The sequence below is a fragment of the Oratosquilla oratoria genome, chromosome 9 (genome assembly GCF_046742065.1).
Source record: "Oratosquilla oratoria isolate Oo_2021 chromosome 9, ASM4674206v1, whole genome shotgun sequence".
Classification (NCBI taxonomy): domain Eukaryota; kingdom Metazoa; phylum Arthropoda; class Malacostraca; order Stomatopoda; family Squillidae; genus Oratosquilla; species Oratosquilla oratoria.
In genome coordinates, this window is record NC_134785.1 from 13,744,459 (window position 1) to 13,764,292 (window position 19,834).

General features: G+C 38.5%; 1 protein-coding gene across 2 annotated transcripts in view; it reads right to left on the reverse strand.

The window, feature by feature from the left end:
• Positions 1-8,972: 8,972 nt before the first annotated feature.
• Positions 8,973-19,834, reverse strand: part of LOC143028245 (fas apoptotic inhibitory molecule 1) — an 11,029-nt gene continuing 167 nt past the window's right edge. Inside the window, exons 1-5 of one of the 2 annotated variants that reach the window (XM_076190062.1) lie at positions 18,793-19,834; positions 15,334-15,450; positions 13,721-13,843; positions 13,095-13,244; positions 8,973-9,923 (exon numbers count right to left, since the gene is read on the reverse strand). The exon at positions 18,793-19,834 is cut by the window's right edge and continues 167 nt beyond it. In XM_076190062.1, the coding sequence (XP_076046177.1) occupies positions 9,774-9,923; positions 13,095-13,244; positions 13,721-13,843; positions 15,334-15,450 (540 nt within the window). In that variant the 5' untranslated portion in view covers positions 18,793-19,834 and the 3' untranslated portion in view covers positions 8,973-9,773. Of the gene's footprint in view, positions 9,924-13,094; positions 13,245-13,720; positions 13,844-15,333; positions 15,451-18,325 lie in introns of both variants that reach the window. The other variant, XM_076190061.1, reaches the window with a different exon arrangement.

Sequence of the window (19,834 nt, forward strand, 5' to 3'; positions counted from 1 at the left end):
CCTGCGGATGATCCTTTGCAGCATCATCCGCAATAGTGTTCTCAGGAATCTAGTGAAACCCTACGACTTCTCTTGCCATTGCAAGAGGTTCAGCAGGTGTTGGATTGACGTTAAGTGGACGTCATCCATTGACTTTCCCGACTGGATGAAGTCAATAACACTCCTGGAGTCTGCGTCGGGCAGTGGGTGGGGGGTGTTCTACAGTAATCTGTCCTCGTTCAGATGATAGTGCATGGCTGGAAACCAAATTAGTCGCTGCTCATTTTAATGTCTCCATCTTGTTTACACCTTTTAATTTGCACAGATGAAACCACTGCTGCATCTTACAATTGAGCAATTAGTATTTTTTCTTAATATATCTTAACCATGTACTTCTAGGGCTCGTGAGCCAGAAATTATTATATACAGGCGAGGTGTGTGTGTTTAAGTAGTGCAAGGTGACAACAACGGCTAATAGTTCAGCAACAAAAACTGAGGTATAGGGACAGGATTTAGATTTTACAAAACAGGTTACTCTGTATAACATACTCCACAGAGCTTAGGCCATCCGTGTTGCTGTTACAGACTAAAGTGAGGGATTAGGGTTAGGTACTGTCATTTGGTATTTGGTATCTCAACGGCATGGCAGATGAAACTAGAGGGTGGGGGAGTAACCAGGCATATAGGTACGTGTTTTGAATGGGAAGGTTTATATAGATTATTTCTATATCTATGTACCAAGGGCTTCTCCCTTATATGGGAGGTGGCTAAGTCAAAGGCCCATTCCACTCCCATCCACCACCCTTGTTTCCCTATTACCTTAGCTCCTCTTGGATGAAGTCATGTACATCTCCTACCCGCTGCCCAGGTCAAAAGCAATGCAGCAATACACAGCGCACCCACAGCAGGGCTATTTCATTTACATGGCAAGTCTCCCCCCCCCCACTCTCTCATGCAGAAAATAGAGAACATGAAAAGAAATCCCTTTGGGCTACATCATTTATTTGTAATGTGGATATAGTCTGCCACTTTCATTCCACACAGACAGGCACCTGCCGAAGGGCTGAGGATTGAAAACAATTGGGATGGTGGGGGGGCGGGGGAGTTGATGCAGACAAAATATCCTAGTGATGTCAACAGTTAATGTCTAAAAGGCAATACTTGCTTTCTAATCAATAACAAGTTTTCTAATACATACATATATCAATTGCCATTTCCCCTTTACAAAGGAGGTAGCCAAAAAACAAAGGCGTAAAATCCACTCCCACCCATTCCATCCCCACATACTCCACTCCCATTCACCAGCCTTCCCTCCCTCTTATCTTGGCTCCTCCTGAATGACGGGTCATCCCTGCATCTGGCCCACTGCCCTGGGTCAGAAGCAATGTAGGAAGACACAGCACATCCACAGCAAGGCCACTTCATTTAATTGGTGACCCCATCCCCCTCTTTGCCCCCTCATACCCTACAATCATGCATTCAAGGTAATAAATAAAACATATTTATATGCAAATTTATTGTGTCAGCCTCACAAAGAAGTGAAAAAATAAATAAATAAAAATAAAATAAAATAAATACATAAAGCTTTTTATACCCAACTGGGAAAGGTAATTACTGAAAGTCTTTTACTTCAAATTTCATTCTTTCATGAAAGTAAATAGCCAAGCGTAGTCAATATAAACAAGCAAGATAATGAGAGATGTTTAAAATGTTTAATACATACTTTTAAAACCAGGTTACTATACAATAAATTCTCCATATACAAGCATGTATGCATTGTATGTGTGTGTGTCTGTATATGTGTTTTTGTGTGTCTGAGGATGTGTTTGTGTGTGCACACGGATGTACAGATTATTACTCAGTAGTGAATTCACAGAAACTTTGACTACAATTTCTATATTATTACAATTTTTTTTTTTACTTAAATTAACTCAAAATACCATCCTGTGAACTTTCAAGATCTCCTGGTGTCTTATACATATGCACATTCTTGGTTAAATACATGTGTCTATGTTCATAGGGAAACTTGTCACTTAGACTAATGAAAATAGATGAAATCTCTCTCCTCCAAGTTAGTTACAATTTTTCTTATATTATCTTGTCCAGTCCGTGCCTTCCTTACAGGTAAACGAAAGACTTCCCTGTCAGTGATTTTATACAATTTTTGTGAATAGTTTAATTAACCCAAGTCACCCCACTTCCAGCTTATTTTCCTGTCATCAGTCTGATCATTTATACCAACTCCTGAAGTTACACAATAATGACTGATGTGGTACCAATCAATCAATTGTCCCCTTAAGTTTCTCCAAATGAAAACCAATTGCTCAGTAGAAAGTGGCAACAGTTCTCAAGTCCTTCCATAGATCTATCCAAGAAGAAACACTATGTTATGTGAGTGCTGGACTGTCTGTCACGAGCTAGTTGAAGGAGGAAAGGGGGCAATTACCAGATGTTCACCTTTCCTATGTGAGAAAGTGATGACAGTACTCGGGGCCTAGTCTCAGGACCAAGTACCAATCACTTAGGAGGCAAGAGTACTGACGGAGTTTTGGAGACGATCAGTGGACAGCTGTATTACCTTGCATTTTGCTGCCGACAATTCATCAGTTTCTATCTTTGCAAACAGTGTGCTGCTGCTAACTTGGCTTTTCCTTTACTCTTAGTTTTAACTTCCTTGATAGGAATCAATCGTAGAGAGTACCATGAAAAGTTGATGAGGAAGCAGCTGGCTTCTCATTTGTGGAGGAAAGAGAGCCTAACACCCTCAGCGTGGAATTGACCCTTCCACTTCACTGTAGCCATGATAAGCACTGGACACCCAATTTTACATCTTGCCAGCGATACTTGCAGTTAAGGATTCGTGACTGAATTTCTCACTATTAGGAATGTACGGCATACTCTTGTTCTCATCAAATAGACATCCAACACAGGCAAACTTGTTTCATTCATAAAGTCTATTCAAAACTACCTCTACTGGATTGGACTGTCATTTTGTTTTATTGTTTCTCAGCAATATCATTGGTGTCTGAAGCTCTTCTTGTAAAGTCCACATTTCATCTGTATAATCGCTAAATGACCGACACCTAGTAAAACAAAACAAAGGACATCCACATTAAGAAACCATATATATTTGATTAGGTGAAGGATGCTACTGCATTACTAAGAGAGAACTTGTAACAGAGGTTGAGGGGATGGCAGTTTGAACCCTGCCATTGGCAAAGTTGAACCAAGGGTATGGTTCATTAAATTCCATATACAAAGTCCTTTGTATGGGGCACCATCCTAACCTCCTTGCAATGTTAAACCAAATCAATATATATATATATATTGATAAATATTTTAGACAAATGATTTGGATGATGGAGAACATACACACAGGGAAAGGAATGGAAACCTAAACACTCTTATGTTTCGTTTGCATTGAACTTCTTCACAGTTTTCTGTACATTCTCTAAAGAAGTTCTACGCGAACAAAATGTAAGTGTGTTTAGGGTTCCATGCCTTCCCGTGTTTAAGTTCTCTGTCATCCAAATCATATGTGTGTGTGTGTGTATGTATATATATATATATATGTATATATATGAGGATTACAAGATATTAAATACTAATCTAACAAGGCTACGTAGTGAGCACCCAACCAAACACTCAGAACATTTGGCACAATTCTGAGAAAACTTCCACTGTTGTAGTCAAAACAAAGAAAAATTAACCTACAATGTTGAGATTCAACTCAACATAAATACTGTATTATAATACTATCCGAAGAAGTCGCTCTCAAAATTAGAATTTAAATATTTACATCATGCACATAAACAAGTTTAACGGTTGCAATCAAGAAGCAATCCAACAATCGGAATGAGACAAGTGGATCGCAAAGTTTATTCCTTACTCCTAAAAGATTGATATCCTTCATCACTGGAATACTGATAAGAACCTAACTAGGTTTCTCAGTTGAGGATTAGACCCCAAACTAGTTAAGTTCAGTCAATCAATATGTTGTCTCAGATCTCTCTTGCTGAAGACCATCAGCCCTCAGGTTAACGGGGCTGCCATGTTGTGGTAGCACGAGACTACCTTACCATCGAGGAGGAAAGGAGAAGATGGAACAAAGTCTCCTGATCTTTGATCAAGCCACTACAGACTTGAAGAGGGAAAACAACACAAAAACCTCACCTTCACAAGATGTGGCTCTCACGTTCTGGTACCTGGTCTGCACCCAGATATTAAACAAGTTTTGCCAGTTTCTTGGAGACTAGGTCTTCTGCAAGAGAGACCAGGGGCCGCAAATTGATTTATGAGACAGGGTCTCAGAAAGATCCTTTCTAACATTTGACAAAATAAAGCCCAGAAATTAGACAAGTAATACTGCTCTTTACAGATTGTTTTCTGGCTAATTCCTGATGATTGTATTCAACTTAGGAAGTAACAATATAATGAAAAGTTCTCTCTTATCCTCTCCTATGATATAAAGCTTTACAATTTGAATAATACCCAAAGACTTCAATCATCTTGGAAAACAATATAACTGGATCACCATGCTGAAGGAACTATACATGAAGGCCACATGTGATTAGCATGTAAACAATAAAAATACTGATGTACTGAAATTATCTTTTGTCAATAATTCTAAACACCCAATCTTTCCACACAAATTCAGTATCACTTTCTGCTGCTGCATCACTGGTTATCAAGTTTACAGTAATGGAAGGCACCTGACTGAGAGTGACGTCATCTTTGCTCTTTGTGCTTACCAAGGACAAGTGGAAGTCGCGAGTACTTATTGGAAATTGAACCAGGGGCCAAATTTATAAAAGATCCTAACCCTAATGGTGGAGATTTTACCTAAATCCCTATGTCGGTGACCTAAATCCTTATGTCTAGACATAACCTCGACATCATGGACAGCTGATTTGGGTAAAATCTCTGCCACTTTGAAGATTTATGTCTGGACTTAGCAGTTAGGATCTTTTATAAATTTGATCCCAGGGCCTTCATGGGCATGGGGTGGGATCAATCTTCAATGTACCACAACGGTACAAAAGTCAAAAGTAGCTTTAATAATGTATCAATATTGTGTATACTTCCAACTTTTAAATTACAGTAACTTTACATAATTCCGACAGTCGTCCCCGGACGCGAACCGAGGTTTGTGAGAAGCAAAGCAGATGCTCTATCAACTGAGCTCAGTTGGTAGAGCATCAGCTTTGCTTCTCGCAAGCCTTGGTTCAAGTCCAGGGACGACTGTCGGAATTATGTGATTGACATTGGCGTCATTGGCGATTCTATTCAGGTATTACAGTACCTTGTTAGTGAGCACTCTTTGATCTATCCAAATTGACAATCCACTAATCCTGTTCTCTGCCTCTCCAGATAGGATTATGCCATAATTACATCCCTCCCCTCCCTCACCCATAGAAAATTACCTGATCAGTCCCCAATACATGCACATGTATTTATTCATGATTTATATGATAAACAGGATTCTCTTGGTTGACTAAACATTACTTCTGATGCTCTTGTTCATCCGTTTACTTCCCTCCTCTACTAAGATAATTTTCTGACATCCGTCAAATACATTTTTGTCTTTTTGCCTGCTGATATTGTGACATTGTCGTCTTTATTTATATGTATACGTATTTACCTAATTGTAGTATTTAGGAAATACTCGTTGGGTCCCATCTACTCTTCAGTTTATCATAACTAGCCTCAAATTCCAGCAGTATCAACTTAATCTATATCCTTGATTTCCAATTATCATATTTAGATTTGAATTCATGTATTGTCCCAGCTTGGGTTATATTTCCTTCTAAGCTATTCCAAGTATTTACGTATTTGTATGGAAAACTGTATTTCTTCACATTGTTTATGCTTATGGTCCTCCTTAATTTGTTCCCAAGACCTCTTAAAACTCTTCCATTCTTGATCAAGAGATCTCTTCTGTCTATGTACATGTGTGTGCATATGTAAACATGAACAAAGGTTTGTGTGTACGTATATTTGTGAATTTTATGTTTATGATATGCTACCCCCCGTGTAAGGGGGAAAAAGCCTTTGGTATATGTATGTATGTATATGTTTGTGTGAACAATGCACACTATATCTTTATACAAATACAAACACCACATACAATAAAACTAAATCTTAAATGTCATTATGGATGCTGAAAAAATACATAGATCTGTCTGTGACTAGACTGGACTAGAACATATTCTGCACATTAGAAGAGTCAAGTGAGGTGAAAAAGACATGGACATGGTTGATTCTTTAACACTTTGAGTGCCATAGTTGCTCGAAAATTTTCATCGTGACTGCAGACATGTTACCTCTGTGAGTTACAACTCACAGCAGTTCACGGGTAAAAGTCTCGCTCAATTACCTGTACCTGTTCATGAGTTAACACCCATCATGATTAAAATCCTTACAGGTTAACTTACATTGTTTAATCCTCCATCATTTTATTTAGTCGACAGAAACACTCGGCAACCTATGGATTAAAATATCAGTGCAGTGAAGACAATATCTCGGATGTTTTAGATCTCAGTTACATCCAATGACCTAATGACAGACAAAAAGTTAAAAGTGTTAAACAACTATTAAGAATAAAGTGAGCCGGAATGACTAGAAAGGATAGTCAATATTTACTACACACATCTAAACAGGAAAAAATGATGATGAAGTTTTGATTGAATATAGCTCTTCTTGTGCTCGATGAAAGACTTACAAAGGACGGATAGTTCCAGTATACAATTAGAGGAATTAGGCTTTCCATTGCTGTGTTTGTCACTAAACATAATTCACTTTCTCCTTCACCAAAAAGGAAGTAAGATCGCATCTCCCTTTTATGAAGAAAAATGCAGTTCTAGAAATAAAAACTTACCAGTCAAAAGGATCATGTACTGGTTAGATAAACATTAATTCTTTTGGCTTATGCATTATTGCTTAAAAGTGGCAGTTTGCCGACAAGATTGACGAGGTAAACACCATATGAGGACGGAGCCTTTATTTGTACGACGTTTCGCTTATTACAGCTTTTTCAAGTACAAGTTGAGATACAAATGCTTGAGATTAAATAAGGGAAAAGGAGGGAACGGGGAGAGAAAAGGGGGGGGAAGGAAGAGGAGGAGAAGGGGGAGGATTGGACACTGGGAAAGGATGAAAATGCTGGCCCTCGGACGTTTGGGCCAGCATTCTCATCCTTTCCCAGTGTTCTACCCCCCCCCCCCCACTTCTCCTCCTCCTCTTCCTTTCCCCCCTTCTTCTTTTCTCTCCCCGTTCCCTCCTTTTCCCTTATTTAATCTCAAGCATTTGTATCTCAACTTGTACTTGAAAAAGCTGTAATAAGCGAAACGTCGTACAAATAAAGGCTCCGTCCTCATATGGTGTTTACCTTATGCATTATTACTCACAACACAAGGGGGCTCGGAATGAAAGAAGAACCAAGGATTACCGATAACCAGACCACCAGAATGTCAGTCCCTCCTTGATCCTTCCCCAAGATCTTCTTTTATCAAATTAATGCTGGCAGAGTGTGTGGGTTAGGGCATCATTACTTGCAGCGAAGGTCAAGGGGATGGTGGTTCGAATCCTGCCACTGGTTCATTAAATTCCACGCTACAAAGTCCTCAGTGAGGGGCACCATCCTAGCCTTCCAATGGGAGGAGTTTGTGATGTTAAACCATATCAAATTACCTTTCAGGTGAGACTACAACACTTAAACATCCTCATCCCGTATAGTACAACTCTTATGATATGCAAGAAGTACAGGGATGGTAACAATAATTTTGTTTTCAACATTTTTGCCATTTCTCACTCTCCAAGGCAGCACAATTGTCTTTATTAGAGCTCAAGTATTTAACATCGTATGGGTTTAGTCATGCACTCATTCTTGCAGACCAAACTTGATCCTCTATCAATCTCATCACTTCCAGTATACATTCTCAACTGCTCAGCCACATTGTTCCTTGGTAATAATTAACTGTTGCCTCAAGTTCAATTATCAATCAAGGCTTCTGACACTCATTCATGACATATCCTATCAAATTGAGAGAAAAAAAAAAAAAAAAAAAAAAAAATCCTGACAAACATTCAAACGGGCAGAATCTGCTAAATATCTCAGAAAAAAACATTCATCAGAAACCAAAAGACATACAAAGAGGTTCACCAGGAAGCAATGATTTTACCACCCATTCACACACAACCTTCCAACTTCTAACCCTGAAGTTAACATCAGTATGCTCAAATATGATCTATCTACATTCCGATGCTTTCTTCCTCCTTATAAGGGAGGTAGCCAGCCAAGGTATGCACTCATCTGTATAACCTTAAAACAAATCAAGTCAATCAATCAGCACAGAATAAATACTTAAGAATAATAATAGGCTGCTCAACAATAACACTAACAAAACACCTACAACCTGAAACAAAAATACTCTCCATACACATGAGAATGATAGGTACAAAGACCAGTGTAATAGACTTTACACCCTCCCACTCCTCACATCACATAAACACAGCTGATCACATGAAAAAAAAGGCTAAAAATATTTATACAACTTAACTCAAACACCATGATACATTTGTACAGACACATGCATACACATATAATATGCAAACACTTCTCGCCAAGATGTCAAATTCCACAACCCACTGAATTCTTCAACAATCAACCCAGAAGAGAAATCACTCCCATGGGAGGCAATAATGACATTAGCACACCTCTGTTCATCCCACGACTGCTTACCAAAATAATACTGTACCAACACAAAATTGGCCTGGTAATAAACACCCTATGCTTATTGTGGAACCACCACAAAGAAAATAAAGAACACTTAATACTATGTTATCATTCTGTCACACCCTACGCACAGCACTACAAAACCTCTTCGCCGAGTGAACGTGGGCCGAACTAGAGGATGTGGCCAGCTTCCTGGAAGCCATGGATCTCCTTCAAAAATGACCCACGGCAATGGATTGATATTATACATATATCTCCGCATACGCGTATATACCAAATGCCCTTTTCCCCTTATAACGAGGGTAGCCGAGTCAAGGCAAGTGACCACATAAACAAATACAGCCTATTCAATTACCCCTCTAATCTTGGCTTTAAATCAAAGATGCACTTACTAATGATATTCAATATGAATATCACAGAGAGCAGAATCTGTGAAAGGTGAGACAACATTAAGAGAAAAATTCATCACTGTTAAAAGTATTCTTCTGGTTTGTATTACAAAGAGTTGTGCACTATGATGCATTTCATTATCTAAAGCCTTAAGTTATTCCTTTTACTGGGGTAATGGCTGCATAATTATATGCATCTGACATGCCAGGAACTTGAGTAACACCTCCATGGACCAGAGTCACACAGCATTCTTTGTTCAAAGACATATCACCAACCATCGAAGAATGCTGTGCCAATTTTTTTTAACATTCACTATTCATAGCTTTTACCATTTCTAATTTTTTTTACCAATCCTAATGTACTACCTCTTCTTTTCTCATGCTTTTATGATGGAGGGGGGGGGGGGATAAGAATTTTCCCAGTGTATTTCCATACACGTCATAATAAACAGCAACTACACGGGGGAACGTAATAGAACTAGGGATCCCCTCTTCGTAATTTTTTTGTACAAAACGTCTAGGCATCCTATGATTCAGCTAACCACCCTTACAAAGGGGTAGAGACTAATGGTATATTTCAAGCACCAGCAATAACAACCAACTCATTCAATAACACGAATTACAATAAAAAATCACAACCAAACTGATTTCAAAATACTGAGAAGAACGGTTTACTCTGTAGCTTCGGGAATTTCATTGTTGTCGATAATGAGTGTGTGGATGATTCCTTCACGCCGGTTGCCACTGCTGACTGCCTTGATGTATGACGGATGCCCCAATAGGTCAAAGTGCGTCTCGGTCCCGTCATCTACGAATTCACCCTGTTAAGGATTGCATAAGTAAAATAAATCAGTCAATATGTAATCTCAAACTCTCTAGAAGGGGAACAAATATGTTTAAGCTGGAGAAGAAAAAATATATACATGTGTATGTATTTTACCTTTACCTAGTTGTATTTTGCGGGAAGGGGAGCTATGCTCGTGATGTCCCGCCTTTGTATCTTGCAGTGTCTAGTTTGTTTTTAAACTCATGAATGGTTTTTGCGCATACTATTCCATTGTCCAGTTTGTTCCAAGTGTCTAAAACTCTATGAGGAAAACTGTTTTTCTTCAGTTCTCTTCTATAGCTATGTTTTTTTATTTTCTTTCCATGTCCTCTTGTGTTTCTTTTGTCCCAGTTAAGTAAGTTCTCACTATCGAGTACCTCTGTGCCTTTCATGATTCTGTAGATGGTCAATAGGTCACCTCTCTCTCTCCTTTGCTCCAGTGTCGGTAACTCCAGTTTAGCCAATCTCTCCTCGTATGATAGGTTTGCAAGTGCAGGTGCCATTTTTGTAGCTGCTCTTTGGATTCTTTCTATTTTCTTTATATTCTTTTTGGTACTGGGGGACCACAATGTCGCTGCATACTCTAATCTAGGCCTTATCAATGTAACCAATATTTTTTTCATCATGTCTTCGTCCAAGTATGTAAACGCCACTTTTATTGATCTTAGCAAGTTGTAAGTCTCCCCGACAATTTTGTTAATCTGTATATCATAGGACAAGTCGTTCGTGATAATTACTCCCAAATCTTTTTCGGATCCTACTTTCTTTACTTCTTTGGTTCCAATTGTATATTTTCCTGATATTCTGTTTTTGCTTTTTCCAAACTCCATTATGCTACACTTCTTAGTATTAAAGTCCACTTCCCATTTCTGACTCCAGTTCCATACCCTATTTAGGTCTTCTTGCAGTGCTTCACAGTCCTCATCAGTTTCTATTTTCCTTAGCAGTTTGGCGTCATCGGCAAAGAAGCTCATGTAGCAGTTCACGTCCTCATCCATGTCATTCATATAGATAGCAAACATTATTGGTGCCAGCACAGATCCTTGCGGTACTCCACTGATCACCTCTTTCCAGTCTGAATATTTTTCTCTGAGCACTACTCTCATCTTTCTACCAGTCAGAAAGTCCTCCATCCATTTTAGTAGGTTTCCCTGTATTCCTCCTATGTGTTCCAGTTTTTTTAGTAGTTTTCTGTGTGGTACTTTGTCAAAGGCTTTTTGCAAGTCTAGGAATGCACAATCAGCCCATCCATTTCTTTCTTGCACTATGTCTATTAGTCTTGAGTAAAAGCATATTAAGTTTGTGGAGCATGATCTTCCTTGTCTGAATCCGAATTGTCTTGGGTTTAATATGTCATTGTCTTCCAGATGTTTTACCCATCTATTCTTGATTATTTTCTCACAAATTTTGGCTATGGTGCTTGTTAGTGATACTGGCCTATAGTTGGTGGGTTCTTCTTTGTTTCCTCCTTTGTGTATTGGTACAATGTTAGCGTTTTTCCAGTCCTCGGGTATCTTTCCTTCTTTGAGTGAGCTGTTTATTAAGATGTGTATTTTATCTGTTAGTTCTTCTTTGCACTCCTTTAGAATCCAATTTGCAATACCGTCCGGGCCATGTGATTTTCTGACATCCAGCCTTGATAAATGTTCTGATATTTCCTTTAGTGATGCTGTAAACTCATTCATGAGGGGAGATTTCTTGTTTTTATCTATGTCACAATTTGGTATTTTCTCTCTGGTATATATGCATGTGTGTGTTTAATATATATATATACAGACACACACACACACACATATATAAATATGTATTATAATAATTCTATCTCTATATATAACAAGGGCTTTTTCCCCTTATAAGGAGGTAGCTAAGTCAAAGGCATGCGCCCACTCCCACCTATTCCACTCCCATCCACTACCCTTGTTTCCCCCTTATGGATAAAGGATCACCCCTGTAACCTGTCCAATGCCCAGATCAAAATGAACACAACAAGACACAGCACATCTGCAGCAGGGTCACTTCATTTATATGGTGACGCCCCCTTTCTGTCCCCTCATGCCGATATTTGAGAAGATTGGGAGAAATCTCTTTGGGCTGTATCAATATATCATCCATACACAACCATTCTCCAATCACCTCTATCCCATCATATCCCTTCCTTGGTCAATAGACAGAAAATAGAGAATATGGGGGAGAAAATCCCCTCATACATATCCTCTGCCTCTTCCCTTCCTTGCTCAACAGACATCCTTCTCTTGCTCAAAGTCTCTTTCACTCATCAACCACCTCCTCAGTCATCCCCTCAAGTTCCACTTCATCCACCTCTGCCTTCCACACCTTTCTCTAATCTTTCTTTACTAATCATTTTCATGTGACCAAACCATCCCAATAATTCTTCATCAACCATATCTGTCAGCTCCCTTTCCAACCCCACTCTCCTCCTCATTTCTCACTCTATCTAACCTTGGAAACCCTACCATACTACTCAGACACTTCATCTCAAATACACTTAAACTTGTCCTTTCTTTAATTCCAAGTCTCTGCCCAATACAATATATATATATATATATATATACATATACACACGTGGAGTTAAAAACGACAGCATTGTTGTAGTTGTTCAGTTTTTTCTTCGTATTCTCGATTTTTCTGATTAGAGATTTTCCATTAACCGGGTGAATTGAAACTAGGTCTCTATATTCTTCCATTTGTTCTTATTTGTGTGTGTATATATATATATACACACACACATACATGCACCAGGGGCTTTTTCCCCCATACAAGGGAGGTAGCCAAAGTCAAAGGCATAAATCTACTCCCACCCATTTCATCCCCACATACTCCATTCCCATTCACCTCCCTCCCTCCCTCTTGCCCACTGCCCTGGGTCAGAAGCAGTGCATCAAGACACAGCACATCCACAGCAAGGCTGCAGATGTGCTGTGTCTTGATCAGACATAAATGTATGTATATATAAACAAACACATACACACACACACACACACACATATATATATATATATATATATATATATATATATATAATGTGGATGGCTTGTTACAGTGCATGTAATAATGTAGGACTCAAGTACATGCAATTAAGTATTTTTTTTTTAAACACAAATATCCTCTGTTGGGAAGGCACTACATTTAAGTTCTTTCTACTCACTGCTGTGTCTAAACACTGTCCGTTGACCCAAACATCAAGTGTGTCTTTTTCCAGAACCACTCGCATCATCTGGCTCTCTAAGGGGAACACCCATGTTTGCAGAATCTTGTTCTGGTTTTCCACAAACTTCTTGTAGTTTTTGCCGTTAACCTGTAGGAAAGAGAGAACACCAAATCAAAAAAATGTAATGATTGACTGATATGGTTTAACATCACAAACTCCTCCCAACGGAAGGCTAGGATGATGCCCCTCACAGAGGGCTTTGTAGCGTGGAATTTAATGAACCATGTCCTTAGTTCAACTTTGCTGGTGGCAGGGTTCAAACCACCATCCCCTCCACCTTCGCCGCAAGTAATGACACCCAAACCCACTCAGCTAGCGAGCTTCCTAACAAACATTTCTCCCAAAAACAAGCTTCAAACTCATGTCAACATCAGTAAGCAGGAATACAAGAATATTTTGAATATAAAGTTAGATACTATATCCACTAACTCATCTTAACAATACCTAAAACAAATACAATTTTCTTATTTTCAATGTCTCAACACCTACTGAATGGACATTTAATTGAAAGATAGCTTTCTGAAACAACTAAAAAATTAGGCAAATATGGCAAATAAAATTACCTCTAGGGAATATTCATAAGCAAATCCACCGATGGGCTCGATCTTAATGGTGCATTTGGCATTTCCGATATTAAAGGTTTCTGACCCCACGAGCTTGAACATCCAGTCTCGTCGTATTTTTTCCTGAAAGCCAACGTGTTAGCTTAAATAATCAATCAAACCGTTACTCTTAGGTCTTCTTGCAGGAGACCCATGGCACTCAGGTAAATGGCAGTGACAGTGACCTCCAGATTGGCTCACAAGTCATTTGAAAAAAAAAAAAATTGTGTTATAGGCTCGGTAGGGCAAGAGTGGGCATTATATGCTCTGTGCCTTCGGAATGGCAAATGAATCTGGAGTAATTTGAATCTGTGGGAAGGCCTATTCTGCATTGGTACAATTTCACTACAGGGTGATACCTTGAATTAAGTTGTGCCAATGTGGTTCTTAGTTGTCTTGGGATGTTTTCTGTGTTAGATTGATGTTTGGGAGTGTCTGCTGGAGTGATGGAGTTTGGGGTCACTCTACGAGTACCTGTTTTGTGATCTAGGTGTGTACATGCTTTTTGTGTGAAACCCCTACCATACTCCTCAAACACATTTAAACTTTCCCTTTCTGCCTCTCTTAAACTCCATGTTTCTGGCATATACAGTGCCATTGGCACAATTACCCCATCATATAGTCTTCTCTTTCCATCCATTCCCAAATGCCTATTTCTCATGATAATTTTCAATTCCCCACTCAGTCTACAATTTACCTCCACCTCCTCTCCTCCCTTTCCTGCCACATATGACTCCAAATACCTAAAGCCATCCACCTCCTCCAGCCTCTCTCCTTTAATACTTACTTCCCACTCACTACCATCTTCTCCCCTTGTACACCTCATCATTTTACCCAGACTTACCTTAAACTTTCCCCTACTGCATACCTTCCCAAAGTCTATCACCAATTCCCTTAATCCCTCCTATGACCCTGCCACAAGCACAGTGTTGTCAGCAAACAACAGCTGGCTCACCTCCCACTTTTCTCAAGAAAGAATGTTTGAGGTTGTTTCATCCATTATTGATGCAGTTGAGTTGGATCTCCACTGAGACCCCCTGAGGGATGCACAGCCTCTATATCTCACCATTGTGACTTAATTCTGCTTGGTAAGGTTGTACTTACCTAGTTGTATCTTACGGGAAGGGGAGTTATACTTGTGGTGTCACATCTTTGTATCTCTCCATATCTAGTTTGCTCTTAAATTCTTGTATTGTTTTTGCACACATTGTTCTATTGTCTAATATGTTCCATACATCCACCACTCTGTGAGGAAAGCTGTTTCTTTTTTTTTGGTATGGTGAGAAGCACATGTGAAGTGTTTTTGGTATGTCATGGCTGTGGTTTTGAATGAAGTCTGAGAACGACAACAACTTTTAAATTCTTATCCTTCCATTCCACTCCCCTCTTTATATCTCTCCTCTACCACCTCCACAACTCCACGTCTTCACTGCAACATCATTTTCAAGGACAGAAATGCTGGTCATTATATCAAAATATTCACAAATACATGCACATATGGAGGAAGCATTTTACAATGTTTATTTTGGGAATGAATCAGCAATTATATGCAAACTGTACTATATTCCCATTACCTCACCATCCACCCACAGAATCCTCTTGCCTGTGGTGGTTCCGTGCTCAAAGCCAATTTTGTGGACTCCATCGCTCATGCGCACTTCCCACATAGCCACCATGTCGCCACTGCCCATCTGAAATGAAAAGTATTCAATATATATCTACCAAACATATGACAAGTTTGATCACAGCATATGGAGTAGTAAATATTGAAGTTGAGTTGTGTGGAAGAAGCACCAAGGTGAGTGTGAAGTGACATTGATCATTAATGAACAAAAAAGTGTGAAAAAAAACATACATACATATACCAAGGGCTTTTTCCTCCTTACAAGGGAGGTAGCCAAAAAACAAAGGCATAGAAACCACTCCCACCCATTCCATCCCCTACATACTCCACCCCCCCTCCCTCTTATCTTGGCACCTCCTGGATGATGGCTCATCCCTGCATCTTGTCCTCTGCCCTGGGTCAATAAAAATAATGCAAATGAAAAGCATTCAAGATATATCTACCAAATATATGACAAGTTTGATCACAGCATAAGGAGCTCAGTAAGTACTGAAGTTGAGCTGTGTAGAAGAGGCACCAAGGTGAGTGTGAAGTGACAACAATCATTAATGAAAAAAAAGTGTGAAGGAAAAAAATAACAATAAATAGAATTATATAAAAAGAAACCATGCAAAAATACATAAAAGAGATAACAGGAAATATTCTATGGAAAAGAGAAAGTGAGATGAAAGGAGAGGATGCGAGGGAAGAAAGAGAAGGAACATTAGAACATTGAGACAAAAGCCAGAGATGTGTGTTGGGGACGAGGGAAGAATGAATAATGAGATAAGAAATTATATGACACAGATGCAGGTCATCGTCTGAAACACTGAGGGAGTACAGAAGAGAGATTGAGGGAATGGGGAAAGATTGACAAAGGGAGGGAGATATTACGAAAAATGTGGGAGAAACTGAGGAAGAATGAAGAAATAGAAAGAGGAAAATGGATATTAAGGGAAAAAACAGATGAAAATTTGTGTTTATGATTGCTCAGTATTAAATACTAAAAAGTGAATCAAGCATTCAGTCTGAGGAAAGGAAGCGAGGACAGAATCTACAAGCACTTAATGAAGTCTACAAGCCACTAAAAACAAAAATTTAAAGATGTATATGACACACTTACCAAACCACATGAAGGTGATCTATATTTACGAGTGTATGTGAGTGGTTAAATGTGAAAACTATCTGTGTTATGAGGTTTGTGATGTAGTGTAACATACTTCTGGGAACAAAGCCAAACAACATACTTTTGGGAACAATGAGGTTGTGTTATATTCATTACGGTGGAAGTGCATGCTGATAGGTCAGACAGACAGACAGACTTTATTTGGCAATGAATCAATGTACATGAGGTGCAAATAATGACAAGAACACATAGATCAGAATAAATAAAAGCAAATTGCCGAGGATAACACAAAAAGCATGTACGCTTATTTCCATTGTGATGTCTTCAATAAGGCCAAATAAAAGAAAAAGACTCAATAGGACATAGGTGCTTATCTAATTAGGTTTTAAACTTAAAATTGTATTACAGTACATGTCATCACCTCTGTACAGCACACCATAAAAAAAAAAAAAAAAAAAAAAAAAAATATATATATATATATATATAACCCAAAGTACAAATACTCAGACTCATGGACCTCCTACACAAACAGGGAACATAATTTTAATTTTACCCAGGGGTCATAAAGTGCCCTGAGTACCTATTACAGAAGTAACATCACCAACACCACAAAGCTTCAGAAAATCATACAGATCATACTCCTCATGCATTTTATTACCGTTCCATCTGCACCAACCAAAGCCTCTCCCAATAAAAAGATCTATCTATCTATATACCAATAGCTTTTTTCCCCCTTATAAGGGAGGTAGCCAAGTCAGAGGCACGTACCTATTCCCACCCATTCCACTCCTCCCATCTCATCATCAATTAAAAGACGCAAGAAAAATAAGAGAAAATACAAGTTAGCAACATACACTCTATAAAGGATTTGTGGGAAAACCCAGTTTCGGCTGTGTCATTCCTTGGGGAGACGGGACTGCTCGGACAGACAGTCTAGGGAACGACAACAACAACAACAACTATAATGACCCTTAACATGAACAGCAAAACCTACGAGATAAGACTAGACATACTAGGACTGCCCACACAGGAAGAAAGAAGAGAAAGAGGTGACATAATTGCTTGCTTCTGAGCCATGAAAGGTGTGGAAAATAGTGGACAGGAAGTGTCTATTAGTACAGGATGAAAGAGTAACAACAGGACATACCAAAGAACCCTGGAAGATGGAATGTTTGAGGAACAAAGTAATACAACTCTACACACTGATTTCTGGATTAAATAAGAGGAGATACAAAGATGGGCCTAAAATCTTTAATGCACTGTCCATAAATATAAGGAATATTGCTGGTTGCCCAGGGGACAAACTCAAAATTTGCCTAAACAAGTTCCTAAAATCTGTGCCAGATGAGGTCCCAGTGCCGGGCAAAACCAGCAGAAGTAGGACCTCTGATACCATACAAGATTAAGTGGACATTCTGCAAGGGATCACCAGATCTGGCAGCAGTGGAGGACCACCACGACTGTGAGGAAGGACCTCAAAACTTCAACAAGTAAGCAGAGATGAGATCCCACTAGCACAGGCCTAATCCTATATATTACTATTCAATAAATACAACACGGACGACATTTCTTCTCAAAGAGATCATCGGCAGGGCCTAGGACTATTGCAGCCATGGGGTTTCACATTTTCAGTCATCCAATAAACTTGTAGCAACAATTATTCTAAGTATCATAATGGATTCTAAAACATAAAATAAAACTACATTTGTAAAATATTTAAAAGGCAATGAGGAAGCACAAGCCAAATAGACCATCACACAAATACACTGTAAAGCAAACCATATGTAAGGCTATGATGTAGAGAAACTCTTGACAAATAACTTGAAAAATTAATTACCGGTACCCAAGTAAAGCTGTCAACTAATCCTCTGAATAGCGCAATTGCAGATAAACAAATGCATCCACACCTGCAAATTTCTGCGTACAAGTATCACTCCCTTGCAGAGCAGTGAATCAGATATGGGGGAAAGAAAGATATATAATTAATAACACTACAATATTTTATGGCTATGCCAATCTATTCAATCTGTGACTATCAACTAGTTTTCCGCCTGCACTGATAGGATCATAGGTACGATTCTTGGTCACTATTTTCTTGACTGTGCTTACTCATGTATCTCTTTGTTTATGACACATAACATTTCAGTGCAAGAGCATTATTATGGTGATACTCAGGTCCTATGCATACATAATTACAACACAACTATTCAAGACCAAATTCAAATCAAATGTAAAGTGTGGAATATCACGTATCTTTATTAACTAAGATTTCATCAATAAGACAATTAACATACGACAAATTACCTTGAGTAAATTGCAGTGTGTTGTTTCTCACTTCTTAGACACTTTCGTCCTTTGGTGGCACTTGATATTCTCAATTAATGAACCTAATGACTGAGACATACGCTTTGACGTCTTGACGAATTACTTGTCACTCGCATTTCAATAGGGCAATGTAACTTTATCACCTCCAGTTTTATCCCAGAATACCTCTTTATAGTATATGAATATACTACTCAATGTCCTAATTTTAGAAATTTAAAATAGAGTATATAGTTTATTGCAGAAACTAGTGTACTAACCAAATTTGTAAACTCTACTTTAAATCTCAACCTCTATTTTGTGTTTGGAATGTGGGTTAATAGCCCGGCTTCTAAAGCGCTAAGTTATAAAATGTCATTCTTATTTTGATATAACTACAATGAAAAGATGTCTTTCCTAATCACATCTTTGTTTGTCTATGATCTTGATGAAATACTATAAGTGGTCTTAGGAATATAAAAAGGAATTATAAAAGTATAACCTTGATATTACATGACTAATACCATTGACAATATACAGTGCAAATCTATTAAGTACTGATATCATTGCTAGAACATTGATAATAGAACTAACGTGGTTAATGAATAAATTCCAAAGTGCAGTTGAACACGTGCGTTTTCTTTCTATTGGAAGGTTTATGTAAGTAAATATCCAAACGAGAAATTTCTAGCGCTTTATTTTTGAGACGGTAAAAATTGACACCTTGAATAATAAATGTAGGAATGCAGAGAAGCACGCGACCCTATATTATACGATAAGCATGTAGTACATGTTACCCAATACCTAACCAAACCTTGTGGAATATTACTGATATTTTCATTTTGACGACATACTTTTTTATATTTTATCAAGTGGCCCTTATGGTTAAAAAGAAACGTCCATAATCCAGAATAATGTCCAATTCATCGCCAGGCGCTTTTATTCAAGTGATAGGGACCCTTCTGGGCGCAAACGGATTGATAAAATGAGGGCTTAATTATTTAAATATTGAAACAGTATTTTATGTAGAGAGTTTGTTCTAACT